At 59.1% G+C, this 27,954-nt stretch overlaps 2 protein-coding genes across 10 annotated transcripts in view; one reads left to right on the top strand and one right to left on the bottom strand.

Moving 5' to 3' along the window:
* Positions 1-345: 345 nt before the first annotated feature.
* Positions 346-11,468, top strand: LOC100086699 (BRCA2 and CDKN1A interacting protein). Of its 2 annotated transcripts, XM_039911642.1 has the most exons (8): positions 346-812; positions 4,102-4,176; positions 4,413-4,493; positions 7,397-7,495; positions 8,716-8,903; positions 9,031-9,214; positions 10,660-10,729; positions 11,108-11,468. In XM_039911642.1, the coding sequence occupies exons 1-8, from the start codon at positions 546-548 to the stop codon at positions 11,347-11,349; spliced, it is 1,206 nt and encodes a 401-aa protein (XP_039767576.1). In that variant the 5' UTR covers positions 346-545; the 3' UTR covers positions 11,350-11,468. The 2 variants fall into 2 exon arrangements, with proteins under 2 accessions (XP_039767576.1, XP_028915788.1); XM_029059955.1 differs by lacking the exon at positions 10,660-10,729 and having other exon boundaries at positions 349-812.
* Positions 11,407-27,954, bottom strand: part of DHX32 (DEAH-box helicase 32 (putative)) — a 40,273-nt gene continuing 23,725 nt past the window's right edge. For 7 of the 8 annotated variants that reach the window (XM_029059952.2, XM_029059944.2, XM_029059951.2 and 4 more), the window contains 9 exons: positions 25,913-26,294; positions 23,942-24,187; positions 21,856-21,952; positions 21,597-21,755; positions 19,531-19,722; positions 13,647-13,796; positions 13,235-13,422; positions 12,400-12,581; positions 11,407-11,721 (listed from right to left, as the gene is read on the bottom strand). In XM_029059952.2, coding sequence (XP_028915785.1) covers positions 11,556-11,721; positions 12,400-12,581; positions 13,235-13,422; positions 13,647-13,796; positions 19,531-19,722; positions 21,597-21,755; positions 21,856-21,952; positions 23,942-24,187; positions 25,913-26,294 — 1,762 coding nt within the window. In that variant the 3' untranslated portion in view covers positions 11,407-11,555. The remainder of the gene's footprint in view (positions 11,722-12,399; positions 12,582-13,234; positions 13,423-13,646; positions 13,797-19,530; positions 19,723-21,596; positions 21,756-21,855; positions 21,953-23,941; positions 24,188-25,912; positions 26,295-27,954) is intronic. The other variant, XM_029059949.2, reaches the window with a different exon arrangement.

Raw genomic sequence — 27,954 nt, 5'->3', positions numbered from 1 at the left:
GGCGCTGCGCAGGCGCGGGAGTTGGGGGGAGGGGGAAGAAGGCGCTACGCAGGCGCGGACCGGGCGGAAGATACTGCGCAAGCGCGGCTGGAAACCAGGGCGGCGGGCGGTGCGCAGGCGCGGAGGAAGCCGGGCGGAAGACGGTGCGCAAGCGCGGGAGACGGCCGGGCGGCCGGCAGCGTGGTGCGCAGGCGCGGAGGAAGCCGGGCGGAAGACGGTGCGCAAGCGCGGGAGACGGCCGGGCGGCCGGCAGCCTAGTGCGCAGGCGCGGAAGAAGCCGGTGGAAGACGGTGTGCAAACGCGGGAGAAACCGGGGGGGGGGGCCCGGCAGCGTAGTGCGCAGGCGCGAATGAAGTCGGGTGGAAGACGGTGCGCAAGCGCGGGAGAAAGGAGGGCGGCCGGCAGCGTAGTGCGCAGGCGCAGAAGGTCGTGCGCAAGCGCGGGAGGCAGCAGGGCGGCGGTGGCAGCAGGAGCCGCGTGAGGAGGAGGAGGAGGAGGAGGACGACGACGACGACCACGACGACCACCACCACCACCACCTCCTCATGGCGTCGAGCGCCAAGCGGAGGGCGGTGGGCAGCGGGGCCCCGAGGCCCGTCGGCGCCCGGCGGGGGCCCGCCCCAAAGCCCCACGGGGACCAGCCCGACCAGGAGGACGAGCAGCAGCAGGACGAGCAGCAGCAGGACGAGCAGCAGCAGGACGAGCAGGAGGCCCGTCAGGGCCACGACGGGCTGGGCAGGGACGACGGCGACACCGACGACGACGACGAAGACGACGACGAAGACGACGAGGAAGAGGAAGGAATCGATGAGGTATCGATCGATCTCTCTCTATCCCTATATCTATATCCATATCTATCTATCTGTCCCTATATCTATACGTATCTATATGTATCTATCTGTATTTATATCTATCTACATCTTTCTGTCCATCCATCTATATCCATCTATATCTATCTATATCCATCCATCTATCTATCTTTATATCTATCCCTATATGTATCCATCTATCCATCCATCTATATCTGTCTATATCTGTTTATATCCAGCTATCTATCTACATCTGTCCATCCATCCATCTGTATCTATCCATTTTTATCTATCCCTATATCTATCCATCCATCTATATCCATCTATATCTATCTATATCTACCCATCTATCTATCCAGCCATCCATCTATATCTATCCATCTATCCTTATATCTGTCTATCCTTATATCTACCCATCTGTCTATCTATCCATCTATATCTATCCAACCATATCCATCTATCTATATCCATCTATCTCTCTCTCTCCCTCTCTCCCCCCATATCTATCTATCATCTATCTATCTATATCTATCTATCTATCCTTATATCTATCTATCTATCTATCTATCTATCTATCTATCTATCTATCTATCCATCCATCTTTATGTCTATCTACCCTTTTATCTATCTATCTGTCTGTCTATCTATCTATCTATCTATCTATCTATCTATCTATCTATCTATCTATCTATCTATCTATCTACCCTTATATCTATCTATCTATCTATCTATCTATCTATCTATCTATCTATCTATCTATCTATCTACCCTTATATCTATCTATCTGACTATCTATCTATCTATCTATCTATCCTTATATCTATCTACCCTTATATCTGTCTGTCTGTCTGTCTGTCCATCTTATATCTATCTATCTATCTATCTATCTATCTATCTATCTATCCTTATATCTATCTACCCTTATATCTGTCTGTGTGTCCATCATCTATCTATCCTTATATCTATCCATCCATCCATCTATTCATCTGTCTGTCTATCTATCTGTCTGTCTGTCTATCTGTCTAGGATTTTGTTTATTGATGTTGATGGTATTGATGTCTGTCTCCTTGCTTTGCCGCTTGTCTCCCCCCTTCTAGACCGTGAGCCCGTCGTTGGGCAGGGACGGTCTCTATCTGTTGCCGAATTATCCATTCCAAGCGCTTAGTCCAGTGCTCTGCACATAGTAAGCGCTCAGTAAATACCACTGAATGAATCCAGTGCTCTGCACACAGTAAGCACTCAATAAATACCATTGAATGGATGAATAAATGAGGTGAAAATGGTGAACCAGCCTTCCTGCCCCCTCCGCCCCTGCTCACCAGCCACATCCCTCAGCGGCGACGACTGAGCATCAACCTTGTGCGGAGCGCTGCGCTCCCCCATGACCGGCTCGGGGGGGGGGGGGGGGGGGCGGAGGACCTGGGTTCTAATCCCGGCGCCGCCACTTGTCTGCTGTGGGACCTGGGCCCCGCCACTTGATTCAGTCGTGGTTACTGAGCGCTTACTTTGTGCAGAGCACTGGGCGAAGCGCGTGGAAAGTACAATTGGGCAACAGAGACAGTTCATTCGGTCGTATTTATTGAGCGCTTACTGTGTGCAGAGCACTGGGCTGATTCGACCACAAAGAGAGACAATTCCTGCCCAACAGCGGGCTCCCAGGCTAAAAGGGGGAGAGAGAGAGAGAGACAACAAAACGAGGCAAGTAGTCAGGCATCAATGCCCTCAAAACAGATAAATAATAATAAAATAGAGTGATAAGTAATAGATACAAATTTCCAGCAGTGCTGTGGGGCAGGGGAGGAGGTAGAGCAGAGTGCTCTGCACATAGTAAGCGCCCAATAAATACGGAAGAGGGGCAACAGGGAGAGGAGGAGGAGCGGAGGGAAGGGGAGGGCTCAGCCTGGGAAAAAGGGCGACTTCTCTGAGCCTCATCTGTATAATATTCGTATTTGTTAAGCGCTTCCGAGGCGCAGAGCACTGTTCTGAGCGCTGGGGGAGATACGGGGCAATCGGGTTGTCCCACGCGAGGCTCACCGTCTTCATCCCCATTTTACAGAGGAGGGAACTGAGGCCCAGAGAAGTGAAGTGACTCGCCTTAACATCTGTATGGTTCAATGGAAAGAGCCCGGGCTTAGGGTTCTAATCCCCGCTCCACCACCTGGCAGCTGGATGACTTTGGGCAAGTTACTTCACTTCTCCGGGCCTCAGTTGCCTCATCTGGAAAATGGGAATGGAGACTGTGAGCCCCACATGGGACAACCTGATGACCCCGTATCTCCCCCAGCGCTTAGAACGGTGCTCGGCACATAGTAAGCGCTTAACGAATACCGACGTCATTATTAAAATGTAAAATGGCAATAGAGCCGCCGCTCTCCTTCCTCCCTCTTAAACTGAGAGCTCCACCTGTGTGGACAGAGGCTTTGTCCCATCTGATTTGTGAGAAGCACCTTGGCTTAGTGCAAAAAGCACGGGCTCGGGAGTCAGAGGACCTGGGTTCCAAACCCGCCTCTGCCTCTTGTCTGTAGCGTGAACTTGAGCAAGTCATTTCATTTCTCCGTGCCTCTGTTTCCTCACGTAAAATGGGGTTTAAGGCTGATAGCCCCGGATGGGACAGGGACTGTGTCCAAACCGATCTGCCTCTATCTGCCCCGGCGCTTGGTCCAGTACCAGCCACGTTGTAAACGCTTAACAGATATCACAGTTATTATTAGTATTTATTGTACCTCCTTGGCAGCTTGACAGACGGGAAGCCCTGAATGAATCCCACCACCACAATTTTCATGGTTTTGACAAGGGAGATAAGAGACACACCCTGGGTGACTTTGCATCGCGGGCAAAGTGTGCAAATTTCTATTTTCCCATGTCCTTTCCCGCATCCTCCCCCTGGCCTGGAACTCCCTCCCCACCCCCCCCCCCGTGTGCCAGACCACCGCTCTCTCCACCTTTGAAGCATCCCTAAGGTCCCGCCTCCTCCACGAGGCCCCACCCCCCGATTAAGCCCCCTTTTCCCCGGCTCCCTCTCCCCTCCGCGTCATCTACGTACTTGGATCTGTGACCTTCGGACATTTGATGGTCGCCCCGTAGCACTCAAGTACAGAGTTTTAAATGATATGTTCTGAATTACCTGTTCGTATTAATGTCCCTCTCCTCTTCTAGACTGTAAGCGAGGTGGACAAGGAACAAGCCGTTAATTCTGTTGTATTACACCCACCCAAGTGCTCGGAACAGCGCTCTGCGCGTAGTAAGCGTTCGGTAAATGCCATCGATTGATCGACGGGTGCTTTTTCAACAGGAGGTGAATGTCGAATTTGAAGCTCATTCAATCTCAGATCAGGATTACAACGGGATAAAGAAATTACTGCAGCAGGTACAGCCCACCTCTGGGATCTCTAGCTTTCGGGTTCTCGTGCCGGCCCGATCTCCCGACCGGCCTTACGGGCTGCGGTGACGGGCGCGTTTTAATCTGGTGCTCCTTGGGGTCGGGGCGGGCTCTCTGGAACCCTCCGGGGTCGGAGCGGGCCCTCCTGAAACCTCCGGGGTCGGAGCGGGCTCTGCGGAAACCCCCCCTTCGAGCTCCACGTGTGTCGTTTCTTCCCCCGCTAGCTGTTTCTGAAAGCCGCGGTGAACGTCGCCGAGCTGACCGGCCTCTTAATTCAGCAGAGTCACATCGGGAGCGTCATCAAGGTGAGCGGCGCCGGGGCCCGGGATCACCCTCGTCCGGCTCGTGACCGCCCCGCGGGACACCCCCGGCCCCATCTCCCTCCCTCCGGCGGCCTCAGCCCAGCCGTGGGGGCGAGGTGGGGAGGCCCGGCTGCCTCCCGCCGGGCTCCCCGTCCCCGGCCGGTCCCGAGCCGTCTCCCGTCCCCCCCCCTTCGTGAGGAGGGATGGGGAAGACCCAGGGGCGCTGGCCACTCCGGGTCCCACGGGCTGATGTATTTGGTTAATGAGGTGTCCATCCCCTTGATTCTATTTATCGTGATTAAGTTGTCTTTTTGTCCGTCTGCCTCCCCCGATTAGACCGTGAGCCCGTCAATGGGCAGGGATCGTCTCTATCTGTTGCCGAATTGTCCATTCCGAGCGCTTAGTACAGTGCTCTGCATATAGTAAGCGCTCAGTAAATACTATTGAATGAAGGAATGAAGGCTAGTGACCAGCCCAGCGGTCGCCGGGGGCTACTTAGTCCCGCGCCGAGCACTGGGGAGGCCCTCGCTTCCTGCCCTCGAGGAGCCGGTGCACCACAGGGAGTCAGTCGGGCTGGACTCGAGGTCCAGCGAGTGGGAGCCGGAGGAAGAACGAGAACGGTAAAGTAGGAAAGGCAACCCGGACCCATCAGCACGAAGCAGCTGATGAAGCAGGTCGAACGGACAGACGGGTGGATCGGTAGATTGTTAGGTTGTTGTATTCTCCCGAGCACTTAATACAGTGCAGCGCACACAGTGAGCGCTTAATAAATATTACTGAATGAAAAAATGAATGAATAAATTGGATAAATAATATATGGATTCTCCCAAGCACTTAGTACAGTGCTCTGCGCACAGCGCTCAGTAGATACTGTCGATCGACTGATCACTAAGGGAGCCGTGCTACACGATAGAATTGAATTTGACAAGGGCCAGGGTGCCGATGCCAAAGAACCGGGCTGGAGAATCAGCGGAGAGCGGACGCTGCTTAACTGTGGGCAGGGAGCTTGTTGCCCGAGCGTTCGGTACAGTGCACCGGTGGGCCCTCAGTGAAGACTCCCGAGAGCTGGGAATTCAGGATTTTAAAGACGCGGGAAAGCCGTGGTCTGGTAAACGGCGGCGGAGGGGAGGTGTTTCTAGGATAGGGGAACGGCACGAACTGTGGGGGATGGAGGGGAGAGCAAAGGACAAGAGGGTTGGCTTGGGAAGAGTGAAGACCGTTATGTTCGATAGTCCTTACTGAGCGCTTGCTACGTGCAGAGCACTGGACTGAGCGTTGGGAATGCACAGTTCGGCAACAGGTAGAGAGCGTCCCCGCCCAACGACGGTGATCTGGGGAGTAGCGCGGGGAGATCCGACCGGGGAGACGGAGCCGGAGGCCACCCCGAAAGGCCAGCGGGCGGGAGCCGCCGCCCGGTGCAGCGGGAGATGGGGAGCCCCGGAGGGTTTGGAGAAGCCAGCAGATGGGTGTCAAGCAGTCAGTCCGTCGGTGGCGTTTATCGTGCGCCGACCGCGGTCAGAACTCTGTCCTAAGCCGATGGGAGGGCCCGGCGGAACGGTTGGCGGGCGCGAATCCTGCCCACGAAGTGGAGCCTGCGTGGCAGCATGGAGTGAATGAGCGCGGCACTTCTCAGGCTCTACGTGCCAGGCGCCGTTCTGAGTGCCGGCGGTAGACGTAAGACAATCAGGTCGAGCCCATTCTGAAGGAGGGAGAGGCCTGGAGGCCGGTGCCGTAGTCCCGCCGGGAGCCGACCAGGGCGGCGCCCGTCGGGGCGGGCGCGGGAGGTGTTCCGGAGGAGGAGGAGCCAGTTGGATGTGCGGGCACAAGCGGGCGAGGCCCCGCTTCCCGTTTCCTCCCGGTAGCTGGCCGCCGGCAGGACCCGGAACGTGCCCCGGCTCCACCGGACGCGGAGTGGAGTTTGAGCCCCGGCCAGATCCGCCTGCGGTGGTTCGGCTCGCGCCTGCCCGGCGAACTGTCACGGAGGGGAGCGCGCCGTCTCTCCAGGACGGCCGGATGGCCGCAGCCCCCTAAAACCTCGCGGGTGGCCCGGGAAAGCCCGGGACGTCTAGCCGGTCCCGAGTCACGAGGCATCGTGGAGGGCCTTGCCTGGAAAGCATTTCCCGGTGGTTTCTGCGCACACGAACGGCGAGCGTGCTGTTTGGAGCTTTTTGAACGCCGTGGACTCGGAACTGTCGTCTGCCCCCTGACTTCACTGAAACGGACAGTTCTGGGAAATGAAGGACAAGCCGAGAAGCAGCGTGGCCATCGCCATCGTTGTCGTCCGTCCGTCTCCCCCGATCAGACCGTGAGCCCGTCAAACGGCAGGGACCGTCTCTATCCGTTGCCGACTTGTTCATTCCAAGCGCTTAGTACAGTGCTCTGCACATAGTAAACGCTCAGTAAATACTATTGAATGAACGCAGGCCCGGGAGTCAGCGGACCTGGGTTCCCATCCCGGCTCTGCCACTTCTCTGCCGGGTCAACTCTGGGCAGTTCGCTTCACTTCCCCGTACCTTACCTGTAAAATGGGGATGAAGACTGGGAGCTCCGTTTAGGAAGTGGACGGCGTCCCAGCTGATCAGCTTGTATCTACCCCAGCGCTTAATACAGTGCCTGGCACATAGTAAGCGCTTAACAAATACCATTAGAAAAATTTTTAAAAATCAGTGGAGCGTGAATCAACATCTCTATTGTTTTTACGAGATGTTCTTCCCCTCGACCCTATGTATCGCCATCGTTCTCGTCTGCCCGTCTCCCCCGATCAGACCGTGAGCCCGTCAGAGGGCAGGGACCGTCTCTGTCTGTTGCCGACTTGTTCATTCCAAGCGCTTAGTACGGTGCTCTGCACATAGTAAGCGCTCAATAAATGCTATTGAATCTCTCTCCCTCTTTCTCCCCCGCAACAGCAAACAGATGTCCCAGAGGAGAGTGAGGACGAGAGGGATTCTGATGACGAAGAGGAGATCTTCGGCTTCATAAGTCTCCTGAATTTAACGGAGAGAAAGGTGAGCGAGGCTGGGGGCGGCAGCATTTGGGCGCCGGGCTCCCGGGCTCCCTTCGCGGCCCGTCACCCCGCCCCACGTGCCGGCGGAACTGCCTCGCTGCCGTGAGCGTTTCGATGGCCGCGTTTCCCTCCGCGGGCCTCCGGAGATGCGCTTCCCTCAGCCGGCGGGGCTTCCGGGTCCCGGCGCTTGGCCGGGTCGGGGGGTCTGACCGATGACGGGGGCGGCCCCCTTCCCGCTGGCCTGCCCGGCCGTCGCGCCTCCTCCCGCCCCCACGCCGACCCCACCGGGTGACCCCCCCCCCTTCCCCTTCTAATCGGGGCATTTGTGAAGCGGTCACTGTGTGCCCAGCACTGGGGTGGATACGAGACCATCAGGGCCCACGTGGAGGGCACGGTCCAAGTAGGAGGGAGAACGGGTGTGGAATCCCCCTTTGGCGGATGAGGGAACCGAGGCCCAGAGAAGTTAAACGACTTGCCGGAGGTCACACAGCGGCTGCGTGGCGGCCCGTCCCTCGTCACCTCTTCCCGCCGGTCTGCCTCGTATCACCCCTTCCCATTAGCCGCGCGGGGTTTCGGCGCAGTGCCGACCAGTCACCTCGGCTCGGTACGGGGGGGCCCACCGCCTCGGATCCCATCCTTCTCCCGGCTCTTGCCGTCCCTCCTTCCCGCCGGTGTAGGGGGTGGGCGGGGCCTCCGCCGAGACCCGGGGGGCCGCCGGATTCCCAGTCGGACGTATTTATTGAGTGCTCACCGTGTGCAGAGCGCTATACCGTGTGCTTTGGAGAACAGAGTCGGTCGACAGCGTCGTCCGCCCGCAGGGAGTTGACGGTCTAGAGGGGCAGACTTGGATTAATATAAAATGATGGATGTGGACGGAAGTGCCGTGGGAGCGGGGAATAAAGGTCGCAGATCCGAGCGCGAGGGGGACGCGGGAGGAGAGGAGGGCTCAGCCAGGGAAGCCCTCATGGAGGACCTCCGGTAAGGCTCCGAGATTTTCTGTCAGAAATGAAGAGGGAGGGCGTTCCGGGCCAGAGGCAGGAGGTGGGCGAGCGGTTGGCGGCCAGATAGAGGAGATGGAGGTACGGAAAGCGGGTCGGCCTCAGAGGAGCAAAATGCGTGGGCCGGGCCGCGGTCGAAGAGCCGCGGGGTCGGGTTGTCCCCCAGTCCGCGGTCAGCCGCGGGGCGCCTCCCGTCCCACACCGCCCCGGCCTCGGCTTCCAGGGGACGCCGTGCGCGGAGCAGATCGAAGCGCTGCTGCTGGACCTGTGCCGGAAGAGCGGCGAGCGGCAGGCGGCCGCGCGGCTCCAGGACTTCCTAGCCGACGCCTCCCGGCCCGTCGGGCTGATCCTCAGCGAGCGCTTCCTCAACATGCCTCCCCAGGTCGCCCTGCCCCTCCACCTGCAGCTCCGGTGAGTGTCCCCCCGGGGGAGCGGCCCCCCGGCCGCCGCTCGGAGAGACCGAGGCACGGGAGAAGTCGGGCGACCCCGGCGAGCCTCGGGAGCGCGTCCCCAACGGCGCCCTGGGCCCGTTTTCCAGGAAAGAGCTGGCGGAGACGCAGAAGACCAACAAGCCGTGCGGGAGGTGCGCGTACTTCCTCCTCCTCAGCAAGACGTTCGTGGCCCCGGCTCCGGGCCGGGCCGGTGGCGACGGCAAGCGGGGGGGTCCCCGCCGGACCCCGGACCTCATGTTTGCCAACGCGGAGGAGGAGTTCTTCTATGAGGTGAGAGAGCGCGGCGCGGCCTGCCTCGGCCCCCCGGGCCCCATCCCGTCCCGCCCCCCGCCTCCCATCGCCTCCCCCGCGGTCGGCACGAGTGCCGCCCCGGGGACGGAGCGGGGGCCGGTCGCTGCCCTCTCCGCCCAGGCCGCGTCCGTCGTGCGGGCCGAGGCTGCGCCCGGCTGGTCCGGCCCCTCGCGGGGACGGTCCCAGTGAGAAGGTTGCCATCTTTGTCGCCCAGCTGTTCGGCTCGCTTAGGGCGAGGGCACCGGGCAGCTCCCAGGGCCGGCCCCTGGTGCCGCCGGCAAATCCCTCGGGGGATTGGTCTTATTGCTCTTATAATAGTAATAATAATAATGTCGGTATTCGTTAAGTGCTATGTGCAGAGCACTGTTCTAATGATGATAATAATAATGTTGGTATTTGTTTAGCGCTTACTATGTGCAGAGCACTGTTCTGAGCGCTGGGCACTGGGGTAGATACAGGGTAATCGGGTAGGCCCACGTGAGGCTCACAGTTAATCCCCATTTTCCAGGTGAGGGAACTGAGGCACAGAGAAGTGAAGTAACCTGCCCCCAGTCACCCAGCTGACAAGTGGCAGAGCTGGGATTCGAACCCCTAATAATAACGTTGGTATCTGTTAAGCGCTTACCGTGTGCCAAGCACCGTTCTAAGCGCTGGGGTAGATACAAGTGAATTAGGTTGACCCACGTGGGGCTCCCAGGCTTCATCCCATTTTACAGATGAGGGAACTGAGGCACAGAGAAGCGAAGTGACTTACCCGAGGTCACACCGTTGACAAGTGGTGGAGCGGGGATTAGAACCCGCAACCTCTGACTCCCGAGCCCGGGCTCTTTCCACTGAGCCACGCTGCTTCTCTGTATTATCATTATGGTACTCGTTAAGCGCTCACTCTGTGCCGAGCGCTCTTCTGAGCACCGAGGTGGAAACAAGTTCATCAGGTTGGACCCGGGCCCCGCCCCCCGTTATTATAACGGTACTCGTTGAGCGCTTACTATGTGCCAGGCACGGTTCTAAGCGCTGGGGAAGATACAAGTTCATCCGGTCGCACACGGTCCCCGTCCCACCTGGGGCTCACGGTGTAAGTAGAAGGGAGAAGGATCGAATCCCCATTTTACAGAGGGAGCGACTGAGGCCCGGAGGATCTGAGTTCTCTTCCCGGGTCTGCCGAATGCTGGCTGGGTGACCTTGGGCAAGTCACGTAACTTCTCCGTGCCTCGGTTATCCTGCTGTCCCTTTCACTCAGTCCTTGAACCCCGAGTGGGACAGGGAGTCCGTCCGACCTCGTTCACTTGTACTTCCCCCAGTGCTTAGAACGGCGTGCGACCCATGGTAAGCACTTAAAAAAAAATAAATAAAAGACTTGCCCGGGGTTACAAAGCGGACGCCCGGCAGAGCCGGAATTAGAACCCAGGTCCTCCGCCTCCCAGGCCCACGCTCTTGGCACCAGACCACGCTGCCTCTCGGTTTCGTCTCGGGGATCCTCCGCTTTTCAGTCAGGTAATCGGTGGTATTTATTGAGCGCTTCCCGTCCGCAGAGCACTGCACTAGACGCTCGGGGAGGGCACAGTGCAGCGGAGTTGGTCGACACGTCCCCGGCCCAGAGACGAGCTTAGCGTGTCATTACACGAGGCTCCCGTTAGGTTGGGGAGCCGAGTCCCCTAGAAATGGCCCTCCCCGACCCCCTGCGGGGGCGAAGGGTGAGGGGCCCGGGACCCCACCCATCTCAGGAAAGGACTTCGGGGGGGGTCCGGTCTGAGGATGGCGCCCCGTGCCGTGGGAGCGCTTTAGTCCGGTCCGCCCGTGCCCGCCTCCCGCCCCGGCGCCCCGAGCCGGAGCGGTCCGTGACCCGAGGCGGCGGTCTTCTCGGTCCCGCAGAAAGCCCTCCTGAAGTTCAGCTACTCGGTGCAGGAGGAGAGCGACTCGTGCCTGGGCGGCAGGTGGTCTTTCGCCGACACGCCCATGAAGCCCATGCGGACGGTCATGCTCGTCGCCGCCGCCGAGATGGACGCCATCATGGACAAGCTGAAAGAACATCTGGCCGTCTGACCCGTGGGGAGGACGGGGCGGGGAAACGCCCATCTCGTTTCCCGGGGAGGGACCGACTGGTCGGGCGCTAGAGGCCCCGCCGTCCACCGCGAACTCTCCGCCCGTGGATTTCAGATCTCGGAAACGAAGCCGAGAGACTATTTATTGCCTTTTCTCAGTGACAGAGCGGTACAGGGTGTTTTCCTCTTAATGCTCTCGTCTGGAATTTTTCCGCCCCCGTTCCCGCGCGCCGGCGGAGGGCGGGCGGCGGCGCGCGCCCGCCGCCCGGGTCCGGGCGTCACTGGACGCTGCAGCGGGGTCCGGCGGGGGCCGCGGCGCCGGGGTCGGGGTCCCGCTCGGGCGTGGCGGGGGCCGCCGAGCGGCCGGAGGCCTGGAGCAGGAGGTCCTTGCTTTCGCTGGGCGGCAGGTTGCTGAAGTAGTACTGCGGCGTCAGCTGCACGAAGCTGGGAGCCGGGGGGGGGGGACGCGGGCCGGCGGGGGGGGGGGGGAGAGGAAGAGGCGGGGAGGACCTCAGCCGCGGAGACGCGCCAGTACCGGACCGCCCCCGTCCCCCGTCCCCCGTCCCCGGGGCCGCGCTTCCGCTCCCCCATCTCCTCCGGCTCCGGGGTGGAAATGATAATAATAATGATGTTGGTATCTGTTAAGCGCTTACTATGTGCAGAGCACTGTTCTAAGCGCTGGGGGAGATACGGGGTCATCGGGTCGTCCCACGTGAGGCTCACGGTTAATCCCCATTTTACAGATGAGGGAACTGAGGCACAGAGAAGCGAAGCGCCTTGCCTAAGGTCACGCAGCCGACAAGCGGCAGAGCCGGGAGTGGAGCTCATGACCTCCGACTCCGAAGCCCAGGCTCTTTCCACTGAGCCACGCCGCTTCCCGACTTGCTTCCCGGAGCCGCCCCCGTCTCGACCTGTTGGCCCGGAGCACCTTAGCCAGGTCGGAGAGGAGCGGCCGGTCCTTCGAGTGCCGTACGGTCGGACCGCCGCGTTTGGACGGGGCACGGGGGAAGGGACCGGACCCGGCTCCGCCCCGGCTCCGGGGGGACGGTCGGCAGGCTCGGCCGCCGGAGGAACCCTCCGCCGCCAGCCTCCGGGGCGCCCTCCCCCTCCGCCGGAACTCACAGCTCCGGGGTGACGGCCGAGACGACGCGGATGTAGTTCCTCTCCGCCAGGCGGAACTCGTGGAACAGAACCCACTCGGGCATCCGGCGGCGGCGGCGGTAGCCGGAGAGGGGGTGCAGCTGGGCCACCAGCCGGTGCGTCAGCGTCAGGTAGTTACCCGCTCCGTCCACGTCCCGGGCCGTCTGGGGCCGGCGGGGAGAGGGAGAGAGACGGAGAGCCTCCGCGTGAGCGGGTTTGGACCCCGAAAGTGACCTAAAGCCGGCCACCCGAGCTTTAGGGCCCGGAATCTTTCCCCTCCTCCCTCCCGGGGCTCCACTCCCCCGCTCCACCCGGAGAGGTCGGCGCGGCCCCGGCCCCGGCCCCGGCCCGACGCTCCGCTCTTTCGCTTCCGGGAGCGGGCGAGGCTGGGGACGGGCGGAAGGGTGATCTTCTGGCTATCCGGGAGGGCCGGGGCGGGCGGTGCCGTCTTAAAAGTTGCGGAGGGAGGCACGCGGCGCGGAGAGCGCGGGCAGGGACCGACAGAGGGCCGGCAGCGGGGCGGGAAGCCCCCAGGGAGTCGGTCGTGGCCGGATCCCCGGGAGAGGGGTCCTCGGGGAAGCGGAGAGGAGCCAGGCCTGGGGGTTCCAGCCTCCGCGCCGCCAGGTTTGAGGTTGTCTTTCGGGTTGGAGGGTGTCCCCCGCCTCCCCTCCCTCAGCGGGGGACCTAGAGAAGCCAGGGCTTGGGCGGGAACGGGGGCCGGAAGCGCCCGGGAGCCGGAGGAGGGCCAGCCGCCGGGGGCCGGGCCCCCGGCCGCTCTCCGAGGGTGGCGGGACCACCGCCCCCCGCTCCCCGCTACCTGCATAAAGAACCCGGACAGCAGGGCCTTCTTGAGGTTCACGGCGTTCTCCCGGGAGCCGAACGCCGGCGGAGACCAGGGGAGCTCGACGCGCTTGGCGATCTCCACGAGCTCCGCCCGCAGGGCGGCCGCCGCCCGCAGGGCTCCGCAGTCCAGGAAGCGGTCCCGGCACCACTGCTCCACCCGGCCTGCGCGAGAGCGGAGGGCGCGGGGCCGGGGCCCGCGCGGACACCGTGGTCTCCCCGGAGGCCGAGCTCCCGGATTCGGGGACGGCGGCCGAGAGGGCCGGTGCCCGGGCGGAACCGGTGGCGCCACAGACCGCGGGGTTCCCGGGGCCCCTCCTCCTCCTCCCTCCTCCTCCTCCCTCCTCCCTCCTCTCCCCTCCTCTCCTCCGGCTTCCCGGCCCTCTCACCTCGGCCGCGGGGCCCCTCGCCGGCCTCCTGGAAGGCGTTGAAGATGTTGACCAGAGTGAAGTGGTCTCCCTCCGGGTGCACGAACCTGTGGCGGCTGGCCCACGCGGCTTCCTCTTGCCCCCGGGGCGGGTGGGAGAAGCACGGAGGAGCTGGGAGGTCGGAGAGGGAGAGGGGCGGGTGGGCGGCACGATTCCCAAGCGCCCGTGCCGCCCGCCGGGCCTAAATCGTGGCTCGGTGGAAAGAGCCCGGGCTTCGGAGTCAGAGGGGTCATGGGTTCGAATCCCGGCTCGGCCACTCGTCAGCCGTGTGACTTTGGGCAAGTCACTTCACTTCTCGGTGCCTCAGTTCCCTCATCTGTAAAATGGGGATTAAGACTGTGAGCCCCACGTGGGACGACCTGATACCCGTGTCTACCCCAGCGCTTAGAACGGTGCTCGGCACATAGTAAGCGCTTAACAAATACCGACATTATTATTATTATTATTATTAATAAATCCGACTCTTCCGCTCCAGCCGAACCGCCTCCTGTCTCTCCCCTCTCCGGTCCGCACCTCGCTCTCCTGCCCGGCTCAGTTTTGGAGCCTCCGCCTCCACTCTCCTCCTGAACTCTCTCCTGCTTCGTCTCTGACGGACCGGACCGCCACCCCTCTCTCAAAGCCCTACTGCAATCACCCCCGGCTCAGTGGAAAGAGCACGGGCATGGGAGTCAGGGGTCATGAGTTCGAATCCCAGCTCTGCCACTGGTCAGCTGTGTGACTGTGGGCGAGTCACTTCACTTCTCTGTGCCTCAGTGACCTCATCTGTAAAATGGGGATGAACTGGGAGCCTCACGTGGGACGACCTGATTACCCTGTATCTACCCCAGCGCTTAGAACGGTGCTCGGCACATAGTAAGCGCTTAACGAACATTATTATTATTATTATCATCACCCCCTCGAAGAGGTCTCCCCCGACCGAGTGTCTCATTTCCCCTCCCTAGTTGTCCTCCCTTCCGCCCCGCCTAGGTAGAAACGCTTGGATGTCCAACCCCCCCGGAGCACTTATCCGGATGTCTTTCGGCTCTACCGCTTCCCCACCTGTAATTTAATACCGATACTGAAAGTTGATTCAGACGTCTTCAACTGGTCTCTCTCGTTTAACCCACGCATTCGATGTCACCAGATCTTGTTCTTTCTACCCTCGCATCTCTAGAATCCTCCCTTTCCCCTCCATCCAAACCGGCTCCCTCTACTTATCGGCCGTGCGACCTGGGGCCGGTCACGTCACTTCTCTGGGCCCCAGTTCCCTCATCTGGAAAATGGGGATTAAGACTGGCAGCCCCAAAGCGCTGGATGAACGCCGTCATCACGAGATCACACCGCTTCCCCGCGGATATTAATTGAGCGCTTGCCCTGTGCAGCGGACTGTACTCGACGCTTGGGAGAGTGCAACGGAAGGGAGTCGGGAGAGAGGTTCCCTGCCCACAACGCGCTCGTGGACCGGTCTGGAAGAGGAGTAAGTCTTCAAAACCTTCCTGAAATGGCAACTCCTCCAAGAGGTCTTCCCAGAGTAAGCCCTCCTTTCCAAATGCCCCTTCCTTCTGCAACGCCCTTGTACTCCTATCTGTACCCTGGAAGTCGTGGCTATTTTCCTCCCCCTCAGCCCCAGCAAAAGGGAGAGGAAGCACTGGTCTAAGCACTTAGGACAGTATAATTTTTTTTTTTTAAATGTTATTAAGCGCTTACTCTGTGCCGAGCACTGTTCTAAGCGCTGGGGTAGACACGGGGGAATCAGGTCGTCCCACGTGGGGCTCACGGTCTTCATCCCCATTTTACAGATGAGGTCACTGAGGCGCAGAGAAGTGAAGTGACTCGCCCACAGTCACACAGCTGACAGGTGGCGGAGCCGGGATTCGAACCCATGACCTCGGACTCCAAAGCCCGGGCTCTTTCCACCGAGCCACGCCGCTTCCTAGTACAATACAATGATGATGATAATAATGTGGTATTTGGTAAGCACTTACTATGTGCCGAGCACTGTTCTAAACGCCGGGGTAGATATAAGGTCGTCAGGGTGTCCTGAGGTACATAGCCGTAATTTATCTTCACGTTCACTCATTCAGTAGTATTTATTGAACGCTTACTATGGGCAGAGCACTGTACTAAGCGCTTGGAATGGACACCTGTCTGCCTCCCCCGCTGATGATAATAACGACGACGGTATTTGTTAAGCGCTGATCATGTGCCAAGCACCGTTCGAAGCGCTGGAGTAGATGCAAGGTTCTCAGGTTGTCCCATGTGGGGCTCACAGTCTTCAGCCCCATTTTACGTCACTGAGGCCCAGAGAAGTAAAGTGACTTGCCCAAGGTCACGCAGCAGAGGTGCTGGAGCTGCGACTGGAACCCACGTCCTCCGACTCCCAAGCCCGGGCTCTTGCCACTAGGCCGTGCCCCAGCAGCTGCTGTAAAAGGACCAGCACGGGGTCCCTGCAAGCTCTAGACTAATAACCGGCTGGCGGCCAGGCAAAATGCCTACCGACTCCTATACCGCAATCTCCCAGGCGCTTAGTACAGTAAGCGCTCAATAAATGCAACCGACGGATTGTCTGTATCCAGTTAGGGCTGAGTCAGGGCTCAGGAGTTCGAATCCCAGCTCTGCCACTTGTCAGCTGTGTGACTGTGGGCGAGTCACTTCACTTCTCTGTGCCTCAGTTCCCTCATCTGTAAAATGGGGATTAAGACCGTGAGCCCCACGTGGGATGACCTGATTCCCCTGTGTCTACCCCAGCGCTTAGAACAGTGCTCTGCACATAGTAAGCGCTTAACAAATACCAACATTATTATTATTAGTTAGACCGTAAACTCCTTGAGGACGGGGACTATATCTACCAGTGGTATTGCGTGGCTTAGTGGAAAGAGCAGGCCGGGGAGTCAGAGGTGGTGGGTTCTAATCCCAGCTCCACCACTTATCAGCTGTGTGACTCTGGGCAAGTCATTTGACTTCTCTGGGCCTCAGCTCCCTCATCTGTCAAATGGGGATGAAGACTGGGAGCCCCACGTGGGACACCCTGGTGACCTCGTATCTACCCCGGTGCTTAGAACAGTGCTTGGCACAGGGTAGGTGCTTACCAAATACCACCACTATTATTATTGTACTCTCCTAAGTGCTTAGAACAGTGTTCCCTCTCCCTTCTGCATCGTCTTCTGTGACCTTTGGGTATCTGACGTTTGCCCCACCCTCAACCCCACAGCCCTTAATGTATATCCTGTCTCTGTCTATTGCCGATTTGTCCACTCCAAGCGCTTAGTACAGTGCCCTGCACATAGTAAGCGCTCAATAAATACCATTGAATGAATTCTATAATATGGATTACTTCTACTGATGTCTGTCTCCCACTCTAGACGGTAAGCTTGCTTTGGAATGTGTCCGCTAAATCTGCTGTACTTTCCCAAGCGCTTAATACACTGCTCTGCACTTAGCAAGTGCTCCATAAATACCAATGACTGAATGACTGGTTGATAAGGTCTCATCTCTTCTTTTTCCACCCCCTTCTGCATTCATTCAATCGTATTTATTGAGCGCTTCCTAGGTGCAGAGCACTGTACCGAGCGCTTGGAGTGTACAGTTTGGCAAGAGAGAGAGACCATCCCTGCCCAACGAGGGGCTCACGGTCTAAACGGGGGAGACGGACGGCAGAGCGAATGAGAGCAGAACAAAAACATCGTCAAGACCCATCGAATCAAGGGGATGTTCACCTCACTTGCACCCTTTCATTCATTCAGTGGTATTTATTGAGCGTTCACCCTGTGCAGAGCACTGTACTAAGCGCTTGAAATGGACAGTCGGGCAACAGAGACCATCCCTGCCCAACGACGGGCTCACTTTATTCGCCTCTCTAAGCCCCACGGCACTTTTGTACCCATCCATAATTTATTTATGTCTATTCACGTCCGTCTCCCCCTCTAGATTTAAGCTCCGTGTGGGCGGGGGACGAGTCAGTCAACTCTGTTCTACGGTCCTCTCCCAGGCACTTACTACAGCGCTCCGCATAAGCGCTCAATAACTACCCCCGATGGATTTGACTGCTCAATAAATAAGCGCTCAATAAATCCTATTGATCGATTAGCATCGCAGCACGTGGCTCAGTGGAAAGAGCCCGGGCTTGAGAGTCAGAGGTCGCGGGTTCTAATCCCGCCCCCGCCACTTGTTGCAAGCCACTTCACTTCTCCGTGCCTCGGTGACCTCATCTGTACAATGGGGATTGAGACCGCGAGCCCCACGTGGGACAGCCTGCTTACCCTGTATCCACCCCGGCGCTCAGAACAGGGCTCGGCACGTAGTCAGCGCTTCACAAAAACCGTCATTGTTTTTATTATTATCGGGGAGCTGATGTCGGAGGGTTTCGACAAAAATAAATTCAGCTTGGCAGCGTTCTCAAGTGATGAAAAGTCAAAATTGCCACTTTCTAGAGAAGTCTGACTTAGAGAATTCTGATCTGACAGCTTATAATTAGTCCAGGGCTTAACACTGTGTATGGGGTTTGTTAAGCGCTTACTACGTACCAGGGACTGTACTATGTGCTAGACGTGTATGCGCTTAGTACCGTAAAAAATACCATGGTTATTCACGTTTAATGTTTAACGCTGGTATTTGTTAAGCGCTTACTATGTGCAGAGCACTGTTCTAAGCGCTGGGGTAGATACAGGGCGATCAGGTCGTCCCACGTGAGGCTCACAGTTAATCCCCATTTTACAGATGAGGTCACTGAGGCACAGAGAAGTGAAGCGACTCGCCCACAGTCCCACAGCTGACAAGTGGCAGAGCCGGGAGTCGAACCCATGACCTCTGACTCCGAAGCCCGGGCTCTTCCCACTGAGCCGCGCTGCTTCCCAAGAACGTTCATAATAACGTTCTTGGATTTGCTCCCTTTATTCACCCCTCCCTCTACCCCATGGCATTTATTTACATATCCATAATTCATTTTTTATATTGATGTCTGTCTCCCCCTCTAGACTGTAAGCTCGTTGCGGGCAGGGAACGTGTCTGTTACATTGTACTCTCCCGAGTGTCTAGTACAGTCCTCTGCACACAGGGAGTGCTCAATAAATGAGATTGATGGTTCCTAAAAAAAAAAAAAGAAACTTTGCTTTTTGTTAGCGCTTACTAGATACCTTACACTGAAACAAAAGAATTTTGTTTTTTGTTAGCGCTTACTAGATGCCCTGCACTGTACTAAGTGCTAGGACAATACTAATAGTCTTCGGTAAGCACTTACTAGGTGCCAAGCACTGTTCTAAGCGCTGGGTTAGATAGGTTGTCCCACGTGGGGCTCACAGTCTTCATCCCCATTTTCCAGATGAGGTCACTGAGGCACAGAGAAGCGAAGCGACCTGCCCAAGGTCACACAGCAAGCAGGTGGCGGAGTTGGAATTAGAACCCACATCCTCTGACTCCCAGGCCCGGGCTCTTTCCAGGGAGCCAAGCCGCTAAAGGGTCCCACGTGGGGGTCACAGCCTAATCACGAAGGACCACAGATACTCAGTAGTATTTATTGAGCGCTTCCTACGTGCGGAGCGCTGTTCGTTCCGCAGATGAGGGAACTGAGGCCGAAAGGAAGCGAAGTGACTTGCCCAGGGTCGCTCGGCAGACTCGCGGCAGAGCCCACGTCGTCTGACTCCCAGGCCCGGGCCCCAGCCCGAGGCCACGGCGCTTCTCACACCAACTAACGCTCTGAGTCCCCACGAGCGGCGTCGCTCCCCCCGTGCCGACGGGCGATCTCACTCGGCCGTCGGGGGGGTCGTCGCCCCCCGGCCCGCCGAGCCGCCCGGCCCGGACGGGCGCGCTGCCCGGTGGGCTGCGGGGACCCCGGGGGGGGGGGGGGGGGGGGGGGGGGAGGGAAGGGTACCTGTCACCATGGCAGCCACCGTGAGCATCTCCGAGAGGCAGTCGAACTCGCAGGACGCCAGCACGGCCTTGGCCAGCTGCGGCTCCAGCGGGAACTCCGACATGATGATCCCGAACTCGGACAGGTTCCCTTCGTCGTCCAGGGCCGCCAGGTAATCCAGGTCCTCCAGCGCCTGCATCAGGCTGGCCGGGGCTGCCGGGGCCGGGGGGGGAGACCCCGCGGGGAGGACGGGCGGACGGCGTCGGCGAGGAGGCTCGCGGTTCGCCCGCCGGCCCGGCCCCGGCCCCGGCCCGCTCCCGGCGGTCCGGACTTCCCGCAGGGACGGGGGCCGACGGGGCCGGACTCGGGGGACGGCCCGGGGAGCCGGGACCCTCCCCGCCCCTTGCCCCGGATCCTGCCCGGCCCAGCTGAGGGGGGAACGACCCGTAAAACGGTCATCATCTTTTTGCAGAGAAGCGGCGTTGGCGCAGTGGCAAGAGCCCGGGGCTTGGGAGTCGGAGGTCGTGGGTTCCGATCCCGGCTCCGCCACTTGTCAGCCGTGCGACGTCGGGCAGGTCACTTCACTTCTCTGGGCCTCGGTTCCCTCGTCGGTAAATTGGGGACGAATAACGATGTTGGTATTGGTTCAGCGCTTACTAAGTGCAGAGCACTGTTCTAAACATAACGTTGGTATCGGTTCAGCGCTTACTGTGTGCAGAGCACTGTTCTACGCTCTGGGGTAGATACAGGGTAATCAGGTGGTCCCACGTGAGGCTCACAGCTAATCCCCATTTTACAGATGAGGCAACTGAGGCACCGAGAAGTGAAGTGACTCGCCCACCGTCACACAGCTGACACGTGGCAGAGCCGGGAGTCGAAACCATGACCTCTGACTCCGAAGCCCGGGCTCTTTCCACTGAGCCGCGCTGCTTCTCTGAACGCTGGGGTAGATACAGGGTGATCAGGTTGTCCCACGTGGGGCTCAAAGTCTTGATCCCCATTTTACAGATGAGGGAACTGAGGCACAGTGAAGTGACTCGCCCACAGTCACACAGCTGACAAGCGGCAGAGCCGGGATTCAAACCCGTGACCTCTGACTCCCGAGCCCGGGCTCTTTCCACGGAGCCCCGCCGCTTCTCTGAAGACTGTGAGCCCCCCGTGGGACCATCTCATTACCTTGTGTCCACCCCAGCGCTTAGAACAGGGCTCGGCACATAGTAAACGCTTAACCGACGCCATCGTTATTATTATTAGACTGTGAACCCGTCATTGGGCAGGGCTGGTCTCTAGCTGTTGCCGAACTGTCCATTCCGAGCGCTCAGTCCGGTGCTCTGCACGTGGTAGGCGCTCGATAAGTACGATCGAATGAACGAATGATTATCCTTCGAGCCGACCGGCTTAGATTCCCGTTCCAGGGTGTGCTCCGCCTCCACCACGGCCCAGAGCCCGTTGGTCTCGGGGGTCCGCGCCCCGCCGTCTTCGCTGCGGCAGCCGGCTCCTCTAAGCGGGGCGCCGGAGCTCACCGTCGGAGCAGCGGGCGGACGGGGAGACGGGCCGGGGAACGGGGGCCAGGCAGGTGGACGGGGAAATGGGCAGGCAGAGACGGGGCCAGGCAGGCGCCTGGAGAATAATAATGTTGGTATTTGTTGAGCGCTTCCTGTGTGCAGAGCCACCTGTCAGCTGTGTGACTTTGGGCAAGTCACTTGACTTCTCTGGGCCTCAGTTCCCTCATCTGTCAAATGGGGATTAAGACTGTGAGCCCCACGTGGGACAACCTCATGACCCCGTATCTGCCCCAGCGCTTAGAACAGTGCTCGGCACGTAGTGAGCGCTTAATGAATACCATCACTAAGCGCTGGGGGAGATACGGGGTCATCAGGTTGTCCCCCGTGGGGCTCGCCGTCTTAACCCTCACTTTCCAGATGAGGGGACTGAGGCCCAGAGAAGTGAGGTGACTCGCCCGCAGTCACCCGGCTGCCAAGCGGCGGAGCCGGGACTGGAACCCACGCCCTCTGACTCCCAAGCCCGGGCTCTTTCCGCCGAGCCACGCTGCTTCTCTAGCAGCGGAGAAGGGGCCCCGGCGTTACCTGGCTTGGTGATGAGGTCGCAGTGGCCCAGGCCGGCGATGTCCATCCTCTTGAGGAACAGCACGGTGCCGGTCAGGTTGCATTCTTGCAGCTGCACGGGTGCGAGCGGCTGCACGTGCCTGCGCCTCCACTCTTCGGAATACAGGCAGAACACCTGGCCTGGAAGGAAGGGTGGGGGGAGGGAAGCCGGGCGTCCCCGGGCTCCGGTCCGCAGCGCCCCCGACCCCGGGGGTCCGGGGGGGGAGGGGAAAGGGATTACCTGCAGGGGCCGCGGGGATGCACCGCCGCTCCCGGGCCCGGCCCTCGCTGATGGGCCGCGTCGTCCACGCGCTGGCCCGGATCCACGGGTTGTACACCTGCCCGAAGAGACGCGGGGCCCCGGGGGTCCCGCCGGGGCCGGCTTCCGGTTAACCACGATGACGGTCGCGCTTCTTAAGCGCTCACTACGCGCCGGGCACCGGACTAAGCGCTGGGGCGGACGCAGGCGGATGGGGTCCGACGTGGTCCCTGTCCCCCGGGGGGTTCACGGTCTCCATCCCCATTCTACAGGTACGGCACAGGGGACGGAGCCCGGACCTGGGGGTCAGGAGGCCGTGGGGTCTAACCCCGGCTCTGCCACTTGTCTGCTGTGTGATCTTGGGCGAGTCACTTCTCTGGGCCTCAGTTCCCTCCTCCGGAAAATGGGGACTGAGACCGTGAGCCCCACGTGGGACGGGGACCGTGTCCGACTTGATCTGCTTATATCTACCGCAGCGCTTAGTACAGTGCCTGGCGCATAATAAGCTCCTAGCAAATACCATAGCGATTATTATTATTACAGCTGAGGTAACTGAGGCACAGAGAAATGAAGTGACTCGTCTGAGGTCACTCAGCAGACCAGTGGTGGAGGTGGGATTAGAACCCAGCTCCTTCTGACTCCCAGGCCTGATAACCACCACAAGAAAAACAACTGCGGGGTGGTCAACCGATCAAACGTATTGACTGAAGACTGACGGTGTGCGGAGCGCCGAGTTAAGCGCTCGGGGAGAGTACGGTACAAATTAGCAAGCGCTTAGCGCGTGCCCAAGACTCCTCTACGTGCTGGGGTAATTAGAAGTTAATCAGGCCGGACACGGTTCCTGTCCCACATGAGGCTCACAGTCTGAGGACGGATGGACAATGGGGATTGACTCCTTTACTCGTATAAAATAATATTTATTCGTAATAAATGCATAATTTCTAGTAAACGTCTGTCTCCCCATCTAGACTGCAAGCTCGTCGTAGGCAGGGAACTTGTCTCTCGACTCTGTCGAATTTGGCTCTCCCAAGCCCTTAGTACCGTGCCCTGCCCAGGCACTCGAGAAATATCACTGATCGATGGATCGATCGAATCCCCATTTTACGGGGGGGGGGGGAGGGGACCCGAGACACAGACAAGGGAAATGACTTGCTCGAGGTCACACCGCAAGCAAGAGTTAGAACCCGGGTCCTTCTGACTCCCAGGTCTGTGCTCTATCCACTGTCCCCTCTAGACTGTAAGCTCCTCTCTTGACTGTAAGATCACTGGGGGCGGGGAACGTGTCCTCCAACTCTGTTACAATGTTCTGTTGGACTCTCCCAAGTGCTTAGTACAGTGCTTTGCACACGGTCAGCGCTCGATAAATACGATTCACTGATAAACCACGCTGTTTCTCATCCACTGACAGCACAGTGTTCACTCCACGGCAGGAACTCGGTAAATGCCACCCATTGACTGACGGACCGATCGACTGGCCCAAGTGGTTAAAACCAGCACGGGGAACGTGACCGCTAATTCTGTCGTACCGTACTCTCCCAAGCGCTTACTAATAATGTTGGTATTCGTTAAGCGCTCACTATGGGCCCAGCACTGTTCTAAGCGCTGGGGTGGACACAGGGGAATCAGGATGTCCCACGTGGGGCTCACGGTCTTAATCCCCATTTTACAGATGAGGCAACTGAGGCACCGAGAAGTGAAGTGACTCGCCCATCGTCACACAGCTGACAAGTGGCAGAGCCGGGATTCGAACTCATGACCTCTGACTCCGAAGCCCAGGCTCTTTCCACTGAGCCAAGCTGCTTCTCTAACGTAGTAAGCGCTCAATAAACGATTGATTTATCGACCGATTCCAACAGATGGATTCTGGAGCCTCAATTAACCGTTCTCCTCGCTCGGGAACGACTCTCTCTCCAAAAGACAGAGCAGCAGGTGGCAATACAGTACTCTGCACACAATAAGCGCTCGGTGAATACCGCCGACCGGCCGATCGCCGCTGCCAGTCGGCCGCTCGACACCAAGCCCTCCCTCCGGTCACCGGTTTTCCCGTAAGCCCCCAGCAGGCGCCCACCTTCCTCCTCTCCAGACCCACGTCGATGACGAATCTGAAGGCGTCGGGTCCGATCAGGGCCTCTCCCGAGCTGGTGGTCAGCACCACTCTCCTCCGCGGGGCCCGAGAACCTTCTTCCGGCTCGTCGTTTGGCCTCAGCATCTTATACTTTTCCCTCGGATATAAAGGAACGGCCACCAGCTCTCCGGCTTCTGGGCCCAGGCGCGATCCTTCCTCACAGATCAGTTCATAGGCTCTCCTGATCTCCTGAAATTGGAAACGCGTCCGATTCAGAGATATCTCTCCCGGATTCCTCGTCCTCGCCGTCGACGCCGCGAGACCGCCGGCCCCCCACCCCCACCCCAACTCCGGACGCGGCCGAGCCCGGAGCCGGGAGGGGGCCGCCGTGGACGTGAGGGATCCGGCTCCGACTCCCAGTCGGGGTTGCGGTGGAAGGGAAGGGTATCCCCGTGAGCGGGGGCGGTCACGGCACGAGAAGCCGGTGGTTGTCTCTCCTTCGTGGAACCGTTCCCGCCGTGTGCCTGGCGGCCTCTCTGGCACACCGGCCTCCTGGCCGAGGGAGCTATTTCCACCTCTTAACGGCGCAGCCCAGTGCAACTGGTACCATCGCTGCGGACTGGCTGAGAGAGGGGAGAGGAAAGGGAGGAGAGGGACAAGATGGGAGACAGGTGAGAGGAGGGAGAGAGGAGAAGGGAGAGAGAGGAGAGAGGAGAACAGGGAGAGAGAGAGGAGAGCAGGGAGAAAGAGGAGAGCAGGGAGAAAGAGGAGAGGAGATAGGCGAGAGGGGAAAAAAGAAAGAAAAAGATAAAGAGAGGAGAGGAGAAAGATCATAGGAGAGGGAGAAAAAAGAGGGAAGAGAGGAGAAAGAGAAGGGAGATAAGATAGGAGAGAGAAGGAGAGGAGAAAGGAGAGAGGAGGGGAGAGACAGGAGAGGAGAATAGGGAAAGAGGAGAGACAGGTGAGAGGGGAGAAATGAGAGGAGAGAGGAGAGAAAAGAAAGGAGAGGTGGGAGAAAGAGGAGAGGGAGGAGAGAGATGGAGGGGAGGGAGAGAGGAAAGACAGCTGATAAAAGAGGGAGAAAGAGGAGAAAGAGAAAAGAGAGGAGAGAAGGGAAAGGAGAGAGGATAAGGGAGACGGGAGGGGAGAGGAGAGGAAAGAGGGAGGAGAGAGAAGAGAGGAGGACGACAAGGAGTGAGAGGAGACGGGGAGAAAGAGGAGAGGAGATAGGTGAGGGGGAGAAAAGAAAGAAGATAAAGGATAAAGGAGAGGAGAGGAGAAAGTAGTGAGAAGAGAGAGATGGAGGGGAAGAAGAGAGGAAAGACAGATAATAGGAGAGGGAGAAAAAAAGGAGGGAAGAGAGGAGGAGAAGAGAGGTGAGACAGAAAAGAGGAGAGGGGAGAACAGGGAAAGAGGAGGGCAGGGAGATAGAGGAGACAGGCGAGAAGGGAGGAAAGAGAGAGGAGAAAAGAGGGAGGAGAGAGAGACGTAGGGGAGGGAGAGAGGAAAGAGAGACGATAGAAGAGGGAGAGAAAAGAGAAGAGGTGGGAGAGAGGAGAGCACAGAGGGGAAAGGAGAGAGGAGAAGGGAGAGAGGAAGGAGAAGAGGAGAAGGGGGAAAGAAGAAAGGAGAGAGAGAGAGAGAGAGAGAGAGAGAGAGAGAGAGAGAGAAATGCCCTGACCCCATCTGTCTCCTGCTGCTGGGCTGCCTCGTGGGAGGATTTCCCACAGGGCCCTAGAAACACCTGACCACCCTCCTCCTCCTCCTCCTCCTCTTTTTCCCCTCTCTCCTCCTCTTCCTCATTCCGGTCTCGGAGATCCGGCCGGGAGGTGTGGCGAGAGCCACACTGTCTGCCGGGCTGGGGCTCCGCGCCGAGGGTCGGATGGGCTCGGACGCCCCGGAGGGAAGGCCCGGGGGTCAGGGGTCGGAGCCGCTCTCCCCCCCCCCGCCCCCTCCCCCGCTCTCCCCCGGCACCTGTTCACAGGCCAGGAAGACCACCACGTCGCCGCTCTCTCCCGTCCGGTGAATGTCGAACAGCAGCCTCACGGCGGAGCCGAAAGGGTCGCCGAGCGCGTCCCCGCGGTAGGTGACCCGGGCGGGGGTCCGGCGGGCGCCGACCTCCAGGACGGGCGCGGGCCCGTAGAAGGCCCGCAGCTCGGCCAGCAGGGGCGGCGAGTCGGCCAGCACCAGCACGAGCCTGAGCCGCGGGCGGGCGCGCAGCACCCCGCGCAGCGGGCCCAGCAGCACGTCCGTGGCGGCGCTCCTGTGGTGCACGTCGTCCAGCACCACCACCGCGTAGCGGCTCAGCAGCGGCAGCGACCGCATCTCCCGCTGGAGCACCTCAGCCGTGCAGTACCTGGGCCGGCGGGGCGCGGGGGTCACGGCCCCGCGACACCCCCGCCGAAGGCCCGGGGGCTCGGCTCCGCCCCCCGCCCCCCCCGGCCCCCGCCTCTCCCCATACGCCGTCGCTCCGCTGCCCGGTCGACAGAGACGCCGAGGCCACGTCTCCCCGGTCCTCGGGGACCTCCGGCGGTTGTCCGTCCACCTCCACGTCAAAGGGAAACCCCTCACCCTCGGTTTCAGAGCGGTCGATCCCCTCGCCCGCTCCTACCGCGCCTCGCTACTCTCCTACTCCATCCCAGCCCGCACGCTTTGCTCCTCTAATGCCAACCTTCTCACTGGGCCCCGATCCCGTCTATCTCTCGCCACGGACTCTCACCCGGGTCCCGCATCTGGGCTGGAACGCCCTCCCTCCTCATAGCCGACGGACAAAATGACTGTCTCCGCCCTCAGCGTCTTATCGAATGCACCCCTCTTCCAAGAGGCCTCGCTTCCCTTTCTCCCATTCCCTTCCGCACCGCCCTGATCCGTCCCGTCCCCTTTATTCACCCCCTTCTCGGCCCCGCACCGCTTCCGTCCGTTTAGACCCTGAGCCCGTCGTTGGGCCGGGAGGGTCTCTCTCTGTTGCCGCATTGTTCGTTCCAAGCGCTTAGTACAGCGCTCCGCCCATAGTAAGCGCAAGCGGCGTGGCTCAGTGGAAAGGGCCTGGGCTTGGGAGTCAGAGGTCGTCAGTTCGAATCCCGGCCCTGCCACCTGTCAGCTGGGTGACTGCGGGCGAGTCACTTCACTTCTCTGGGCCTCAGTCACCTCATCTGTAAAATGGGGATTAACCGTGAGCCTCACGTGGGACAACCTGTATCTACCCCAGCGCTTAGAACAGTGCTCTGCACATAGTAAGCGCTTAACAAATACCAACGTTATTATTAATACTGTGGAGTGAATGATCATAATTGATTTATTTATATTAATGTCAGTCTCCCTCTCTAGACTGTCAGCTCATTGTGGGCAGGGAATGTGCCTACCAACTGTTTTATTGTTATATTGAACTCTCCCAAGGGCTTAGTTCAGTGCCCTGCACGTAACAAATGCTCAGTCTAATTGATTGATAGAGCACTGGACAAAGCACTTGGGAGAGTAATAATAATAATAATAATGATGGCATCTGTTAAGCGCTTACTATGTGCCAAGCACTGTCCTAAGCGCTGGGGAAGATACAGAGTAATCAGGTTGTCCCACGTGGGGCTCACACTTTCCCCATTTTCCAGATGAGGTGACCGAGGCCCAGAGAAGTGAAGTGGCTTTCCCAAAGTCCCACAGCTGACAAGCGGCAGAGGCGGGATTAGAACCCACGACCTCTGACTCCCAAGCCCGGCCTCTTGCCACTGAGCCCCGCTGCTTCTCCAACAGTACCCCACAGCAGTTAGTAGACACACTCCCTGCCCACCACCAGCTTACAGTCTAGAGGGGGAGGCAGACATTAAGTACAGAGATGAATAAATGATGGATGTGGACCCAAGTGCTGAGGAAATAAAAGGAGAAAATCCCAATGCAAGAGCGACGCAGAGGGGAGTGGGAAAAGAGGCAATGAGGACTCGGTCAGGGGAGGCCTCTTGGAGGAGAGGGAGTTTTCAAAAGGATTTGAAGATGGGGAGGGTGTGGTCTGTCGAATAGGAAAG

The sequence above is a fragment of the Ornithorhynchus anatinus genome, chromosome 3, assembly GCF_004115215.2.
Source record: "Ornithorhynchus anatinus isolate Pmale09 chromosome 3, mOrnAna1.pri.v4, whole genome shotgun sequence".
NCBI classification, from domain to species: domain Eukaryota; kingdom Metazoa; phylum Chordata; class Mammalia; order Monotremata; family Ornithorhynchidae; genus Ornithorhynchus; species Ornithorhynchus anatinus.
Note: the sequence above shows the minus strand (reverse complement) of the source record. Positions and strands in the feature narration are given on the sequence as shown.

Excerpts from the sequence above, each read along its gene's own strand:
- LOC100086699 (XM_039911642.1), top strand. The coding sequence starts at position 546 with ATGGCGTCGAGCGCCAAGCGGAGGGCGGTGGGCAGCGGGGCCCCGAGG. Across the intron at positions 4,177-4,412 it reads TAAAGAAATTACTGCAGCAG|CTGTTTCTGAAAGCCGCGGT; the intron begins GTACAGCCCACC and ends TTCCCCCGCTAG. Across the intron at positions 10,730-11,107 it reads ATCCTCCGCTTTTCAGTCAG|AAAGCCCTCCTGAAGTTCAG; the intron begins GTAATCGGTGGT and ends TCGGTCCCGCAG.